The sequence below is a fragment of the Eurypyga helias genome, unplaced genomic scaffold (assembly GCF_000690775.1).
Source record: "Eurypyga helias isolate BGI_N326 unplaced genomic scaffold, ASM69077v1 scaffold49801, whole genome shotgun sequence".
In the NCBI taxonomy this organism is placed as follows: Eukaryota; Metazoa; Chordata; class Aves; order Eurypygiformes; family Eurypygidae; genus Eurypyga; species Eurypyga helias.
In genome coordinates this window covers 832-12,766 of record NW_010231270.1, presented here as the reverse complement: position 1 = coordinate 12,766, position 11,935 = coordinate 832, and the positions used below count along the sequence as shown (strand labels likewise).

Here is an 11,935-nt window from a genome sequence, read left to right as displayed (position 1 = left end):
TGGACTTGTTCCTGTGTGATCCACTTGAGGTGATCCTACCCTGTCAGGGGGGTTGGACTAGATGATCTCTAGAGGTCCCTTCCAACTCCTTCCGCTCTGTGAATCTCTAAACCTTCAGGGTGCAGAGTTGGGCATCCAGAAGCAAAGGCAAAAAATAGTATGTGGTGAAAATGTAAGCTGGAATTTCTGTGATTTTTCTCTACGTACATTTCTGATTTAATTCAAACCACTATTTTAATTTTGTTAGTTTTACCAGTGGAAGATTCTCTTCATACATCTACATAAGAAAACAGCTGAAGTGTCAGCTGGAGTGTGAATTTATAGTGGAAGTTACATAACACCGATTTCATGTGGATGAAATTTAGTGTGCAGTAAGTGTTAAAAAAGGGCTAATAAGCTAGTTAAACTGTTAAAGCTGTACACTTACTTCTGCCCAAGTAGATTTATTCAGTAAATCAGTTTGCATCCTGTAAAGTAAAACTACATTTTATTCTCTTAAAGAATGCATGGGAAAGAAACCTCACAGGCTTTCCTGTTCCAGTGATGAAAGCAAGATGTGTGTTTATGAGATAATAATCAGGTTCCATGTGTAATACAGCAGCTACAGTCACAACTGAGTGACACTGTAACTGCTGTCAGAAATTTGGGGGAGGGAAGACCTTTCCCTAGGTGAAAACCAGAACAGGCTTTGTGTGCCCCTTATTTGTCCCACCCAGTGGATTCTAGCAATACTTTACTGACTGCAGAATGATTATTTGTATTTTCAAAGACTGGTGATTTTAGACTCTGCCAGCCCAGCAAGCCCAATCCATGTTGGAGTCCTTCACCCTTGCATGCCTCATTACCCAGTATTTTGTATCTAAACCTAGAATCTCCTGTCTGGGCTGCTGTAACAATAAATTGATTCATACTAGAAAATTAGACAAGTGTTTTGTTAATATTTTTAAATTACTGGTAATTAAAATTAGTTCAATTCTTGAGACACGTGTAAAAGGCCATCAGTATGTAAAATGCTGGAATGAAAGTATAGCCTGATAAAATGTTATCTTTGCTTAAGATGCATGCATTTCTTAGAATGGCTGAGCTGTTGAAATGCAGAGTGTGGGTTGTGTGTTTAGAGCAAAGGAAGAATTTCTGTAAACACACATTACTTCAGGAACACGTATGATGGTACTTTGATTCTCCATAAATATATTCTGAGAAAGTTGAAAAGAGAACAGTTTCTTAAAACAGAACTAAATTCAGATAGTTGAGTCACTAAATAATAGTTGTACAGTGTTGTGCAGCTCTAGCAGATGATGTCCTAAATATGGACCAACTGTATTAGTTTGTGGCAAGCCAGAGTTATGTATCTTTATTAAGAATATAAGTTGATTTTTAGTAACTGATTTTTTTTTTTAATTAAGAAACCTTTTTCTTATGGTGTTTTGCATAACTTCAAATTATGTTTTAATTTGGAAACTAAAACTAATTACTTTGTTTCCTTAAGATTAGTGGGATTGGGTTGGGTTTTTTTCACTGCCGTATGAACCCCAGAAAGGGAAAGCAACGTTTAGAATTGTGTTGAGCACTAATACAAATAAACTCAACCAGTCAAAGAACGTAGCTGTAAGAATTGGCAGATCCCAACTCCTTCCTAAAAGTGCTGCCAGGGTATTGGCCACAGTCATTTGTGGCATGGGGCCGATTTGCTTCAACCTGCTTAATAAAGCATAGCACACACAGAGGAACCAAAGCTGGAATCTGAGACTGTTGAATGAATGATAGAAAATGTAGGCATATATTTTTAGGGGCTGTAAACTGTTTTTAGTGGCTTCTTTTGGCACTTCTGTTTTTTTTTAATCTGTGTGCTTTCCATGTGTTGTATGGGCAGATGTGTAAAAAACTGAAAGTATTTGTATGCTTTATTGGTGCTGCTGGAACTCTGCTAGATAGAAAGAATCGAAACAACTACATTTAAAAATGTGTTCCTGTTTTTACAAAGCACTGTAGAATGTCTCCCTCTCCCCCTTCTTCCCCCCAGTCTTGCATTGTGTCTGAAGCTTGAGAGATCCAGAAGTTCAGTTTGTGTGAACCTTCCATTTGCAAATATATGAGTAACCAAAGGGACGTAGATATTAAAGATAATTTAGAGGCTGCTGTCTGTTTGGAAGCATGGGTTTAGTTGGTTTTCTGTTGTGAGTTTGTTTGTTTGTTTGCTTGTTTTTAGCTGTTTGTCTTGCTTCCCCAAGTCGTGAACAGACATGTCATGTAGATACTGTCAATTATGAAGACAATTCTCCAAAGAATACTACATCTGCTAACAAGGGAGCTATTATATTTTATTGCTGTCTTATATATTCAGCAAGATGTTTTTAGGAAGTAAAGCACCAGGTCTCCAGACTCTAGAGCCAACTAACATGGAAACTTTATGGATAGAAATGAAAATTTTTTTTGAGTGGAAAGAAAACCTGTGCAGTTAAGGCAAAGTTGAGATGAATTCTTCCAAAATTTCTACATTTGATAGGGTAATAGGGTGCATCTGAATAAACAGATGCATTTTTCTTGCTTTACTGTGGGGGGACAAAAATATTGGTCGCATCCCTTAGGAGAAAATGCATACTTAAGGGCTTAACATATCTGCAATCTCCAATTCCTGCATGTTTTCTAGTCTACATACTTACCAGTCAATATAGTCTACATACTTACCAGTCAGTATCATGTATCTTTGTTTATGTACTGCATTTGATACTGTTTGTACACAGGGGCAATGTTTGTTCCAGGGCTCTTGTATGGTTCATAGTCTTTAAATAAGACTCTAAATACATTGTCGGGAAAACATGCGAGTGGGACTATCTTTTGCCATGTCACTTTGTCGCACAGTAGAACACAACTTTTTACAGGTTTGAATTGTATAGGAAGCGGAATAAATTTGTAATATACTTTCAAATCTTCAAAGCTCTTTAATCCTTTCTGCCAGTTTAAAACATGTCTGTGTCATGTACTAACCAAGTGATACTTGACAAACTTAATTGTGTTCTGTGGAAAAGTAGAAGCCCTGGTGTTCTATTTCTAAACGTGTCATCTGCCCTATATTTTCCTTTTTTTCTCCTAGAAGATATTTAGACAGCCAAAATCTTTTACCAAAAGAATGTGCTTATTTTTAGATCATTTTCCAAACATACGCAGTGCTACAGATCAACTGCTGTTTATTGATTTGTTGTGTCAATAGTTCCATTAACTGTGCTTCATATAATTCAGAATATGCACTACTGCCCAAACATATGGTGGGGCACCAACAGCAGGGGACAAGGAGGAATGGGTAGAGTTCAGGCAGCACCTCCCTCCTGTGCTATTAAGTTACTTTGTTCCAGTATGCGGTGTTGAAGGAAACTACGCAGTGTTTAAACCATTCTGCCAAATTCTAAGACTTGCTCCTTTTAAGAATTAAGTTCAGTGAAAACTTAAAGGAAGAAGATGAAATGTGAGTGGAATCCACCACATGCTTCGTTCTGTCAACTTAAAAAGGATATTTTTACGATGAGTAAGACACTTTTTCCAGATTAAGTAGGAAAGAAATACTGGGCTTTCACGTATGGTGAACTTCAAGTTTGTGTCGGATCTGTCATTGCATCTGGCGGTTGCTCCTTTCATATGCTGTCCAAGAGGCTGAGCTGCAGTAACAGAGGATCGGCTCTTCTCTGTTTTCCCTGTATCCTAGGTAAATATTCAGTGCATTCGTGTCCTCTTCTCAAGTTCAACCCGCTGCCTAAGCAGGCACCAAGTCGCTGATAAATTATTATGAAACCTTGACTGCATAGTCATTTATCAAACTCTTTTCACCAGCCATAAAATTTATATACCTGATGGTCTCTCGCAGCTTTCTGTTACATAATTAAGATTTTGATTGCCTGGTAAACTCTTCCTGTTGCTGCATGACGCTGATTGTGGCTTTTTTATTCCCTCTCCCCCCATTCATCAGCAGGACTTCATAAAGTGATTCTTGGGATTTATTCCACTTTTCACATAGAACGTTCAAATAGAGCACTTTCAAATATTGTGGCATTCATGGCACAATGTAAAGCAGAGCATTGGACGGTACCCTGATTTATCTTAGTTTCTTCATTGAATAGAAATGTTATGGCATCACTGAAAAATAATGATTTCTCCAGTATGTGAACTGGAAATACACGTATAATTAAATAGTCATGGATTTATCTTCAGGGAAACAGTATGCTATTGTACTGTCTTTCAGGCTGAACTTGACCATGTGGAATGAAATGCAAGATACTTGTGCTTTTTTTCTATGTATGCAATTTTATTTTTATATACATGCAAAAAATATTAAATATATTAAAATAGATGTTACATAGTATATTAAAATTATATCCATAATATATTTGTACATATGGACATACACAAGTCTTTTCAGCAAGGGAAGATATGACTAGCCAAAAAAAGTAAGCCTGATCCATCACAAATTGATGGATTCAGGTTAAGTAAAAAAACCAAGTCAAATTGCTTTCACTAAATTTTTATCAGATGTGCCTGAGACCAATCTTTTAACTGATAAATATGTGCCTTTTTCAAATAGCAATTTTTTTTTCTGTGTCAGTGCATTAAATGCAACAAAGCCATAGTAAAAAAACTGTGAGTGTGAGAGAACGTGCAGTGAGAAAAGGAGCCTTCTGAAAGGAGTGTCACTCAGCCTTGTGCCATCCAGCCAGGAGAAATCATTTTGTGCACACCTCCTTTTCCCTAAGGAGGGAGAAGTTCTTCCCAGTTACTTGACCAGTTTGGGTTCTTTCATATCATAGGGGCACAGCAAACTTCGAATTGCTGCTGTCAGTGCAGTTTGTGCTGCCCCAGCTGCTCTGTGACATCCTTCTCTCATTAACTCTCTGTCCTTAGTACTTCTCAGGCATGAGCAGGCTGCTGTCTGAGTTACGTGTGCTCGCACATTGGATGATCTCCATGTGCTCAGTAAATCAGCACTTCTGTGAAGTGCAGACTCATGGCACACACACAGCTTCATGAATTTTTTCTTAAACTGTAGGTCTGGTCATGCACTGTGCAAGTTGGATAGAGGGCTTGTAATGGACAACTCTCTTGTGCCAGTGCAAGAAGGTGAGTGGCCTGCAAACCCCAAGAAATTGAGCAATTTTATTCAAAACGGGTTCTGAGACAGAAGAAGAAATACCAAGAAAGACTATTGAGGACTTCTGGGTCTTCTGGTGACTCACTGTCTCAAATTTGTTTACATGTACTGTACTATTTTCGTAGGCTGTTTCACCATCATTCGTGTGACTTGGTGCTTCCAATCTCAGTTGTGGACTGCAAGAAAATAGTCAGTGTGTGTAATATGAAGAGTCAAGGCCCTGTACCGTGTCTCAGGGAGGAGGCTACAATCACCAGTCCCTTTTTACGCGGGGCAGAATGGGGCATGTTCTGTGGATCTGCTGTGGCTATCTTGTGGTAGACTCAGTCTGTGAACCGCTGTTTGGAGCGTGAGAAGCCAGGAGATCCTGGTGGGCTAAGTGCCTGCTGTAATGTAAAAGAGAAAAATGCTTCTTTGACTGTATTAAGGAAACCAGAAGAGGAAAAAGCTATTGATCACCATTCCTGGCCAGCCATATCTTACATCCATATGTAACCTTAGAAAAACATTAAGCATATTTCCCGTTTTCTAATCTTTCTCATTGCAAAATCTTGATTATATTTTTAATTTATATTTTTCCCCTCTTCAAATTGGGCTTTTGATTGCAGACTTTCTCATATTCAGCATGAAAGTTTAGCAGGTCTTGAGCTGTGCACCTGCAGCCTTATCTACCCCATTCTCAGGGGAAATCAGCTTCACTATTCATTTATTTATTTACGAAGAAAGCATGTGGTGAGAACCTAACCCAAGCGTGGTTTACATACGTGATAGTTTACTTTGACAAGGAGCCTTGACAAGTACAGTCTGGTGTTGCTGTAGTCCTGGCTACCAAGTTGCTTTCTCTGGATCAACACTCTTAATTTATGTTCTGGATTATTACTATATTGGAAGGCATCTCAAAACGAGAGATAAAATTAAGTGTTATTTCCTCAGAGGATAAGCATTCAGGCAGCAGGAAGTTTGTATTGTTTGAGCACTGGGAATGTGTGGTTATTCGCTGATCTCCTACAAATCACACTTTTCTTAAGAAACTGTTAGGGAGTGAATTCATTAGTGAACCTGTACGAATTGGTGTACTGGTTTTTATAATGTGGATACAGTATTATGTTTCAACATTTTGTGGCTCCTTTAATGATGTTGCATCTCTCTTTTAATTTTGAAAAGAGAGTTTTCAAAACCTTTTCCCCACCCCCAAGAATCTTTTCCCTTTTCTATTGGATGAAGTAATAACTAACTATGACTTTCTAGTGAAGAGCTTTGTAATTTTGGAAAGTGTGTTTTTTCATCCAAAATAATACTCATGTTGTTTGCCTTACCCATTTAAGGTAGTAAAACTAAATTCTGCCATAATGAACTGCTATGATAGTGACATTTGTAAATGCTTCCACTCCACTGTCTTCCTACTCTTCTTCCTTTCCTTTCTTTTCTCATTCACCTCCCAAAAAAGCGTTTATTACATTAGAAGCGTCTGCTTTGCTCCTCATCATGCATATGATATTGATTGAAATCAAGGACTAAGAACAGGATGCTGTTAAAACCAACGGGCCAAATGCAGAATCCGAGACCAGCCCACCTAGCCCCTTCTCCATTTCTTCCCTCCCCATGCTTGTTGCCCTGCCTTCCGTTTTCTGGAGCTGGAGGAGCTCCTATCCCTTAGTTGCTTCTGTGCCTTTGTGTGCCTTCCATGTCCTCCTCCTCTCCACCTTTCTTTTTGGGCATATGTCGCAACTTGCTTGTCTGTGCTTTCCTGTAGCAGCTAGAGTCTGTTTTGGTGACCCTCTAGTTTCAACTTTGCATTGCATATGCACGTTCTGTTGTTATTTCTCTATGTTGCTATTTTTTTCCCCTGAAGAATGCAATAAAATGAAATTTCCATTTACTGTAGTTCATAACTCACCAGTAACTGGTAGTGACCTTAGAAAAAGGACACCTCTCTATCCTGCTTCCATTTTTGTGCTTGGTTTCAAAGAACTACCTCAAATAATGGTGGTGTTAGAGCCTCTTCACAGCAAATGTGAAAGGATTCTTGAAGAATACAGTATGCAGAAGCTGCTACTACTGCTTCTGTGCAGTTACAGGGAAGAGTTATGACTCTTGCCTGGTTTTGTATAGTTTTAGGCAATGTTAATTCCAAATACACTAGAAAGCAGACATGAACAAAAACCAAGAAAGTATGGTTGATACAGACACGGTGCTTTATTTGGAGGACTCTTAGGAGAACTCTGTGAGAAAATGGCAGGATAACTTTGAGGACACTGAACATGTCGTCCGGACTTCAGCATCGTCAGGCTGCCCAGGGAGGTGGTGGAGTCACCATCCCTGGATGTGTTTAAGAGACGGGTGGATGAGGTGCTGAGAGATATGGTTTAGTGGCGGACAGATACGGTTGGACTGGATGATCTCTAAGGTCTTTTCCAACCCAGTGATTCTATGATTCTATGATCGTCCTGTGCCATTGCTTGCGTATGCATTCAAATTTCAGAAGTTTGAATTCCTATTACTAGCAAGCATAAACGAATACAACAGATATAACTTCACTGGTCAAACCTATAAACATAAATTTGCCGTCATTCCCCTAATTTTCTTCTGAGCAAATCTTGTTTGAAATAATTAAGATCACGTTTTTCTGAAATAGTGTTACTGCATGTTAATAATAAAATGTTTTGTATGTGTGGTTTCCAGTTCTTGTGTAAATGATCTCTGGAGGTGGCTTAGCTAAGCACCAGTTGCACTTTGATGGCATAATATTAACTTGCTGGTGCAAAACTCAATTCTGTGTCTTCAGGATTCTAAGTTAAATTTCTTTTCTGCTTGTGTTTTGTGTTATCTTGTTCTAGGTTGTTGGAAGAGGAGCCTTTGGTGTGGTCTGCAAGGCAAAATGGCGAGCTAAAGATGTAGCCATTAAACAAATAGAAAGTGAATCTGAAAGAAAAGCCTTCATTGTAGAGGTACAGTAAGTTTGCTGAAAAAACATGGGGTTTGGCAGAGTTTGTTTTCTTAATTAATGAGTGGATTTAGTGTACTAAAAGCTGTGTCTGTATTACAAGGTCAGTGCAGCCTGTGGTACCCAGTACAGGCCTGGACCCCCTGTCGTGCAAAACAGGACACCTGTCAGAGCACACTGCAGCTCCTTTAGTTTGCTTCCCATAAAAACTGGAAGGCAAGGGGGATAGAGAGGAGGGTATCCAGGTTGGGGAAACTCCAGCTCCTGGATTCTGTCCCAGCATGGAGTCAGGGTGTAGCTGGAATACCCACCAGAATCCTGGAACTGATGATTACTTCCAGGGACTACAGCATACGGTCTTCAATCAGGTCCACACTTGAAACTTAGTCTTTTCTATGCAGTTCTAATCAATTAGGGGTTTTTTTCTTACATATTAATATGTATAACTCATTTAAGGGCAATCACTCCATTCAATGTCTGCTTCTTCAGAAGGATCTTGAGTAGTTCAGATATACTGATAAACTTCCCAAGATACATAACATTTTCTAGAATCAAAAGTTAGCCATTTAATTTAAATTAAATATATTGTGACATGCTGCTAAGTATTTATTTAGTCAGTAAGAACCTAGGATGTTCAGGAGACACAAATGCGTCATCATGTAACATACAAAATACGTTTTAAAAAAATCTCTTAGATTTTGGAACTAAAAATGTAAAACACTGAAGAGTTAAGGGAAGCATATTTGTAATAGGCTTCTCTGTGTAAATATTTATATATCATTCATTGCCATTGAAAGTTTTTTTTATATTATTAACCTGAGTCTAATTTGATACTGAGTAGAACTGATCAGTCTTTTAGCCTTCTTGTGTTCAAAAGAGATTTGAGAAGATAGTTCCAGAAATACGTCAGTAATTACTGGGATTCAGGAAACCCTAGACTATGAAAGCATCAGTTGTAATACTCCTTTCTAGGTTTTTTTATAATTTATGAAGTGGACAGAAAAAAATATTAGCTCCCTAGTTGAATAATAGCATAAGCTGCCCCAGAAGTCTGTGTAAAGGAAGAAAATGCCTTTCCCTTCTGTTCTCCTACTTACTGGTAAAAAAAAAAAAAAAACAAATCAGTGCAAAATGGTCTGATGGTCAGTTAGTACAAGCAGCAGTAGGTTCTTGGAACTACGACACACTAATATTAAATTGGTTGTTTATTTTATAGGATTGTGGGTTTGTTTTTTACCTTTTTTGTTAAGGCCAGTAATTTAATATGTTGTTAATAAAGCCAATATGACTCCGATTGTTTAGGTAGTTAGATAATGGGGATTCTAAAATTGGAGGCTCCAGGAAGACCACCAAGCCTATAGAGGTCTTAGTTGCACAGTGCTTATGACTTGAGTGATTTTACTATATCATGAAAAAAATACTTTCTTTATATTTCTTTTAAATACAGTTCCAGTTAGACACAAACCTAATTACATAAATTCAGATGCAAACAGGGACATCAGTCTTGTAATTCCTAAAATCACCATATAGGTTGTGCAGACATATAAAACTGTAATTGCTGTTGTGATGTACGAATTATAGATGTGAAAATAAACCATTAGCCTTTTTTTTGCCATGGTTTGAAAAGTGTGACTTGTTTTGCAGCTTCGGCAACTGTCGCGAGTAAACCACCCCAATATTGTCAAATTATATGGAGCCTGTCTAAACCCAGTAAGTTACAGCTTTGACAGTATGACAAGAGGTGACTAGCTTAACATATGCAAGCATCAAAATGTATATTTTTATATACAAATGTGTTTATCTTATATATACTTTTATGGTTTAGCCATAATAAGGAAATACAGAGATATGTAGGCTGGCTGATATTTTCAGGTTTTTGGATTCTTTGCACCACTGTAAGAAATAAATTCTTTCAAGAAAACCCCAGAGCTATTTCTGAACACCTATTATACTTCAGTTTGTCAGAGTGGCATCCAGTGTCTTGCATATGTAGCGTGATTCATATCTACAGTCCTATTAACCGCAAATCAGCAATACGAAAAGAAAATACATTAGCAACACGTGATTCATAGCTTGTAAGTCAGTTCCTATTCTCATACATGCAGTTTTCAGGATTTGCTTTCTTTCTGCCACAGCTGCAGGCAGTCTCTCAAATTCTCAAAGCAGAAAAACGAGTACTGTGAGAGGGCAGATGTATCCTTAGCTAATTCTACTATGGGGTATTTATTTGGTTAAAATAATGCTGCATCTCTTTTTTTCTTAGTACTAGCGATACTCTTTTGACATGGTATTTAAAATTTTTTGTAAGCTACTAAAATAAAAAGTAAAGGCAAATTAATTGCAGTTTGAAGACAGCTTTTGCTTTTCAGGAATTGGAGGTGGTGGGGAGGTCATTCTCCTCTTTCTTAACTTACAGTAGGAACTAAATATAAAACTGATAGTTGTTTTTTATATGTAAATATGTACCATTCAAGCTGACTCTTTACCTTATAGATAAATTTTCCATAAGCTCAGGTACGGAGACTTTGCAGTTCCTCTCATAGAATTTTCCTTTCAGTTTACAAAAGCTGTTTTCCCTATTTTTTGTCCCCTTCTCCACCCCAAAGGTGTGTCTTGTTATGGAATATGCTGAAGGAGGTTCTCTATACAATGGTGAGTATAATTTCAACATAGTGGCTTCCTGGAGCTGAAGTACTAGTGTGAGGGGGGAACATGATCTAAAATACAAAGTTGTTTCATACATATGTCTCCATCCTTGGAGATTCTCAGAAGCCACCTGGACACAGTCCTGAGCAGCCGGCTCTAGGTGGCCTGCTTGACCCTGCTTGGTGGACCTCCAGAGGTCCCTTCTAGCCCCAACCATTCTGTGGGTCTTTGAAATCCTTAAAATAATTTTAAGGAGAAAGGAGTGTGCTTTTAAAAAACACTTTTCAGTCCACTGGTTTGTTTCTTGATATCAGTTGGTTGTATTTTGTGCAAATCATTTAAGGTTTTCCAGTGTAACATCTGAAAAGATTCTTCCGTAACTTGTAAATTCCCTGAGCATTTGTTTGACACAGACTTTACCAGAGATAGCTGAGAACAAGCAACACATTCCATATTTTAACATCAAAAGTTATGAAAAACATACTAAAAAGGAAAAATATTTTGACATTTCCATTATTTTAAGTCTGTAGAAGGATATTTTCAGTGGCAGTGATGAGGCTTTGGTAATTACCTAGATTCCATAGAGCTTTCTAACTGGTATGTCGTTAACTCCATTGTATCTGTTGTAATATACAATAAAGTTCTTTTTAGTTTGTGCCTTTGTTTTGCAGTGCTGCATGGTGCTGAACCTCTGCCTCATTATACTGCTGCACATGCCATGAGTTGGTGTTTACAGTGTTCCCAAGGAGTGGCATATCTCCACAGCATGAAACCAAAAGCTCTAATTCACAGAGACTTGAAACCCCCAAAGTAGGTTTTTATGGCTCATATTTCATATTTTCTTACAATTGGAATTTAAGATAATTTATAATCATTTCACTGCATTTGAAAGAAATACCTTTAATTGATCCTAACTTCATTGGACGTACCATATTCTAAATGAAAGCTGTGCATTTGAAATTTCAGTTCCAGAATGATGGTGTGTGGTACAGGAAATTAACTGTACTGTTCATTTCCTGTGGGGGGTGGTGGCGGTGTTTGGTTGCTTGGTTTTAACATCATATTTAATTTGAGATATTAGAGCTCTTTCCCCACATGGCCATCCTACTCTACCCTCTCCTGTTGCACTGCCCCTGCCAGAATCATAGAATCATAGAATCCTAGAATGGTTTGGGTTGGAAGGGACCTTAAAGACCATCTAGTTCCAA

General features: G+C 38.0%; 1 protein-coding gene across 1 annotated transcript; it reads left to right on the top strand.

Moving 5' to 3' along the window:
- Nucleotides 1-7,974: 7,974 nt before the first annotated feature.
- LOC104516598 (mitogen-activated protein kinase kinase kinase 7-like) lies at nt 7,975-11,537 on the top strand (the record flags this gene model as incomplete). Its single annotated transcript, XM_010160980.1, has 4 exons — nt 7,975-8,085; nt 9,726-9,791; nt 10,688-10,733; nt 11,399-11,537. Coding segments are annotated over 4 exons (362 nt in total), but the record flags the coding sequence as incomplete, so codon positions are not given.
- Between the last annotated feature and the right edge of the window lie 398 nt (nt 11,538-11,935).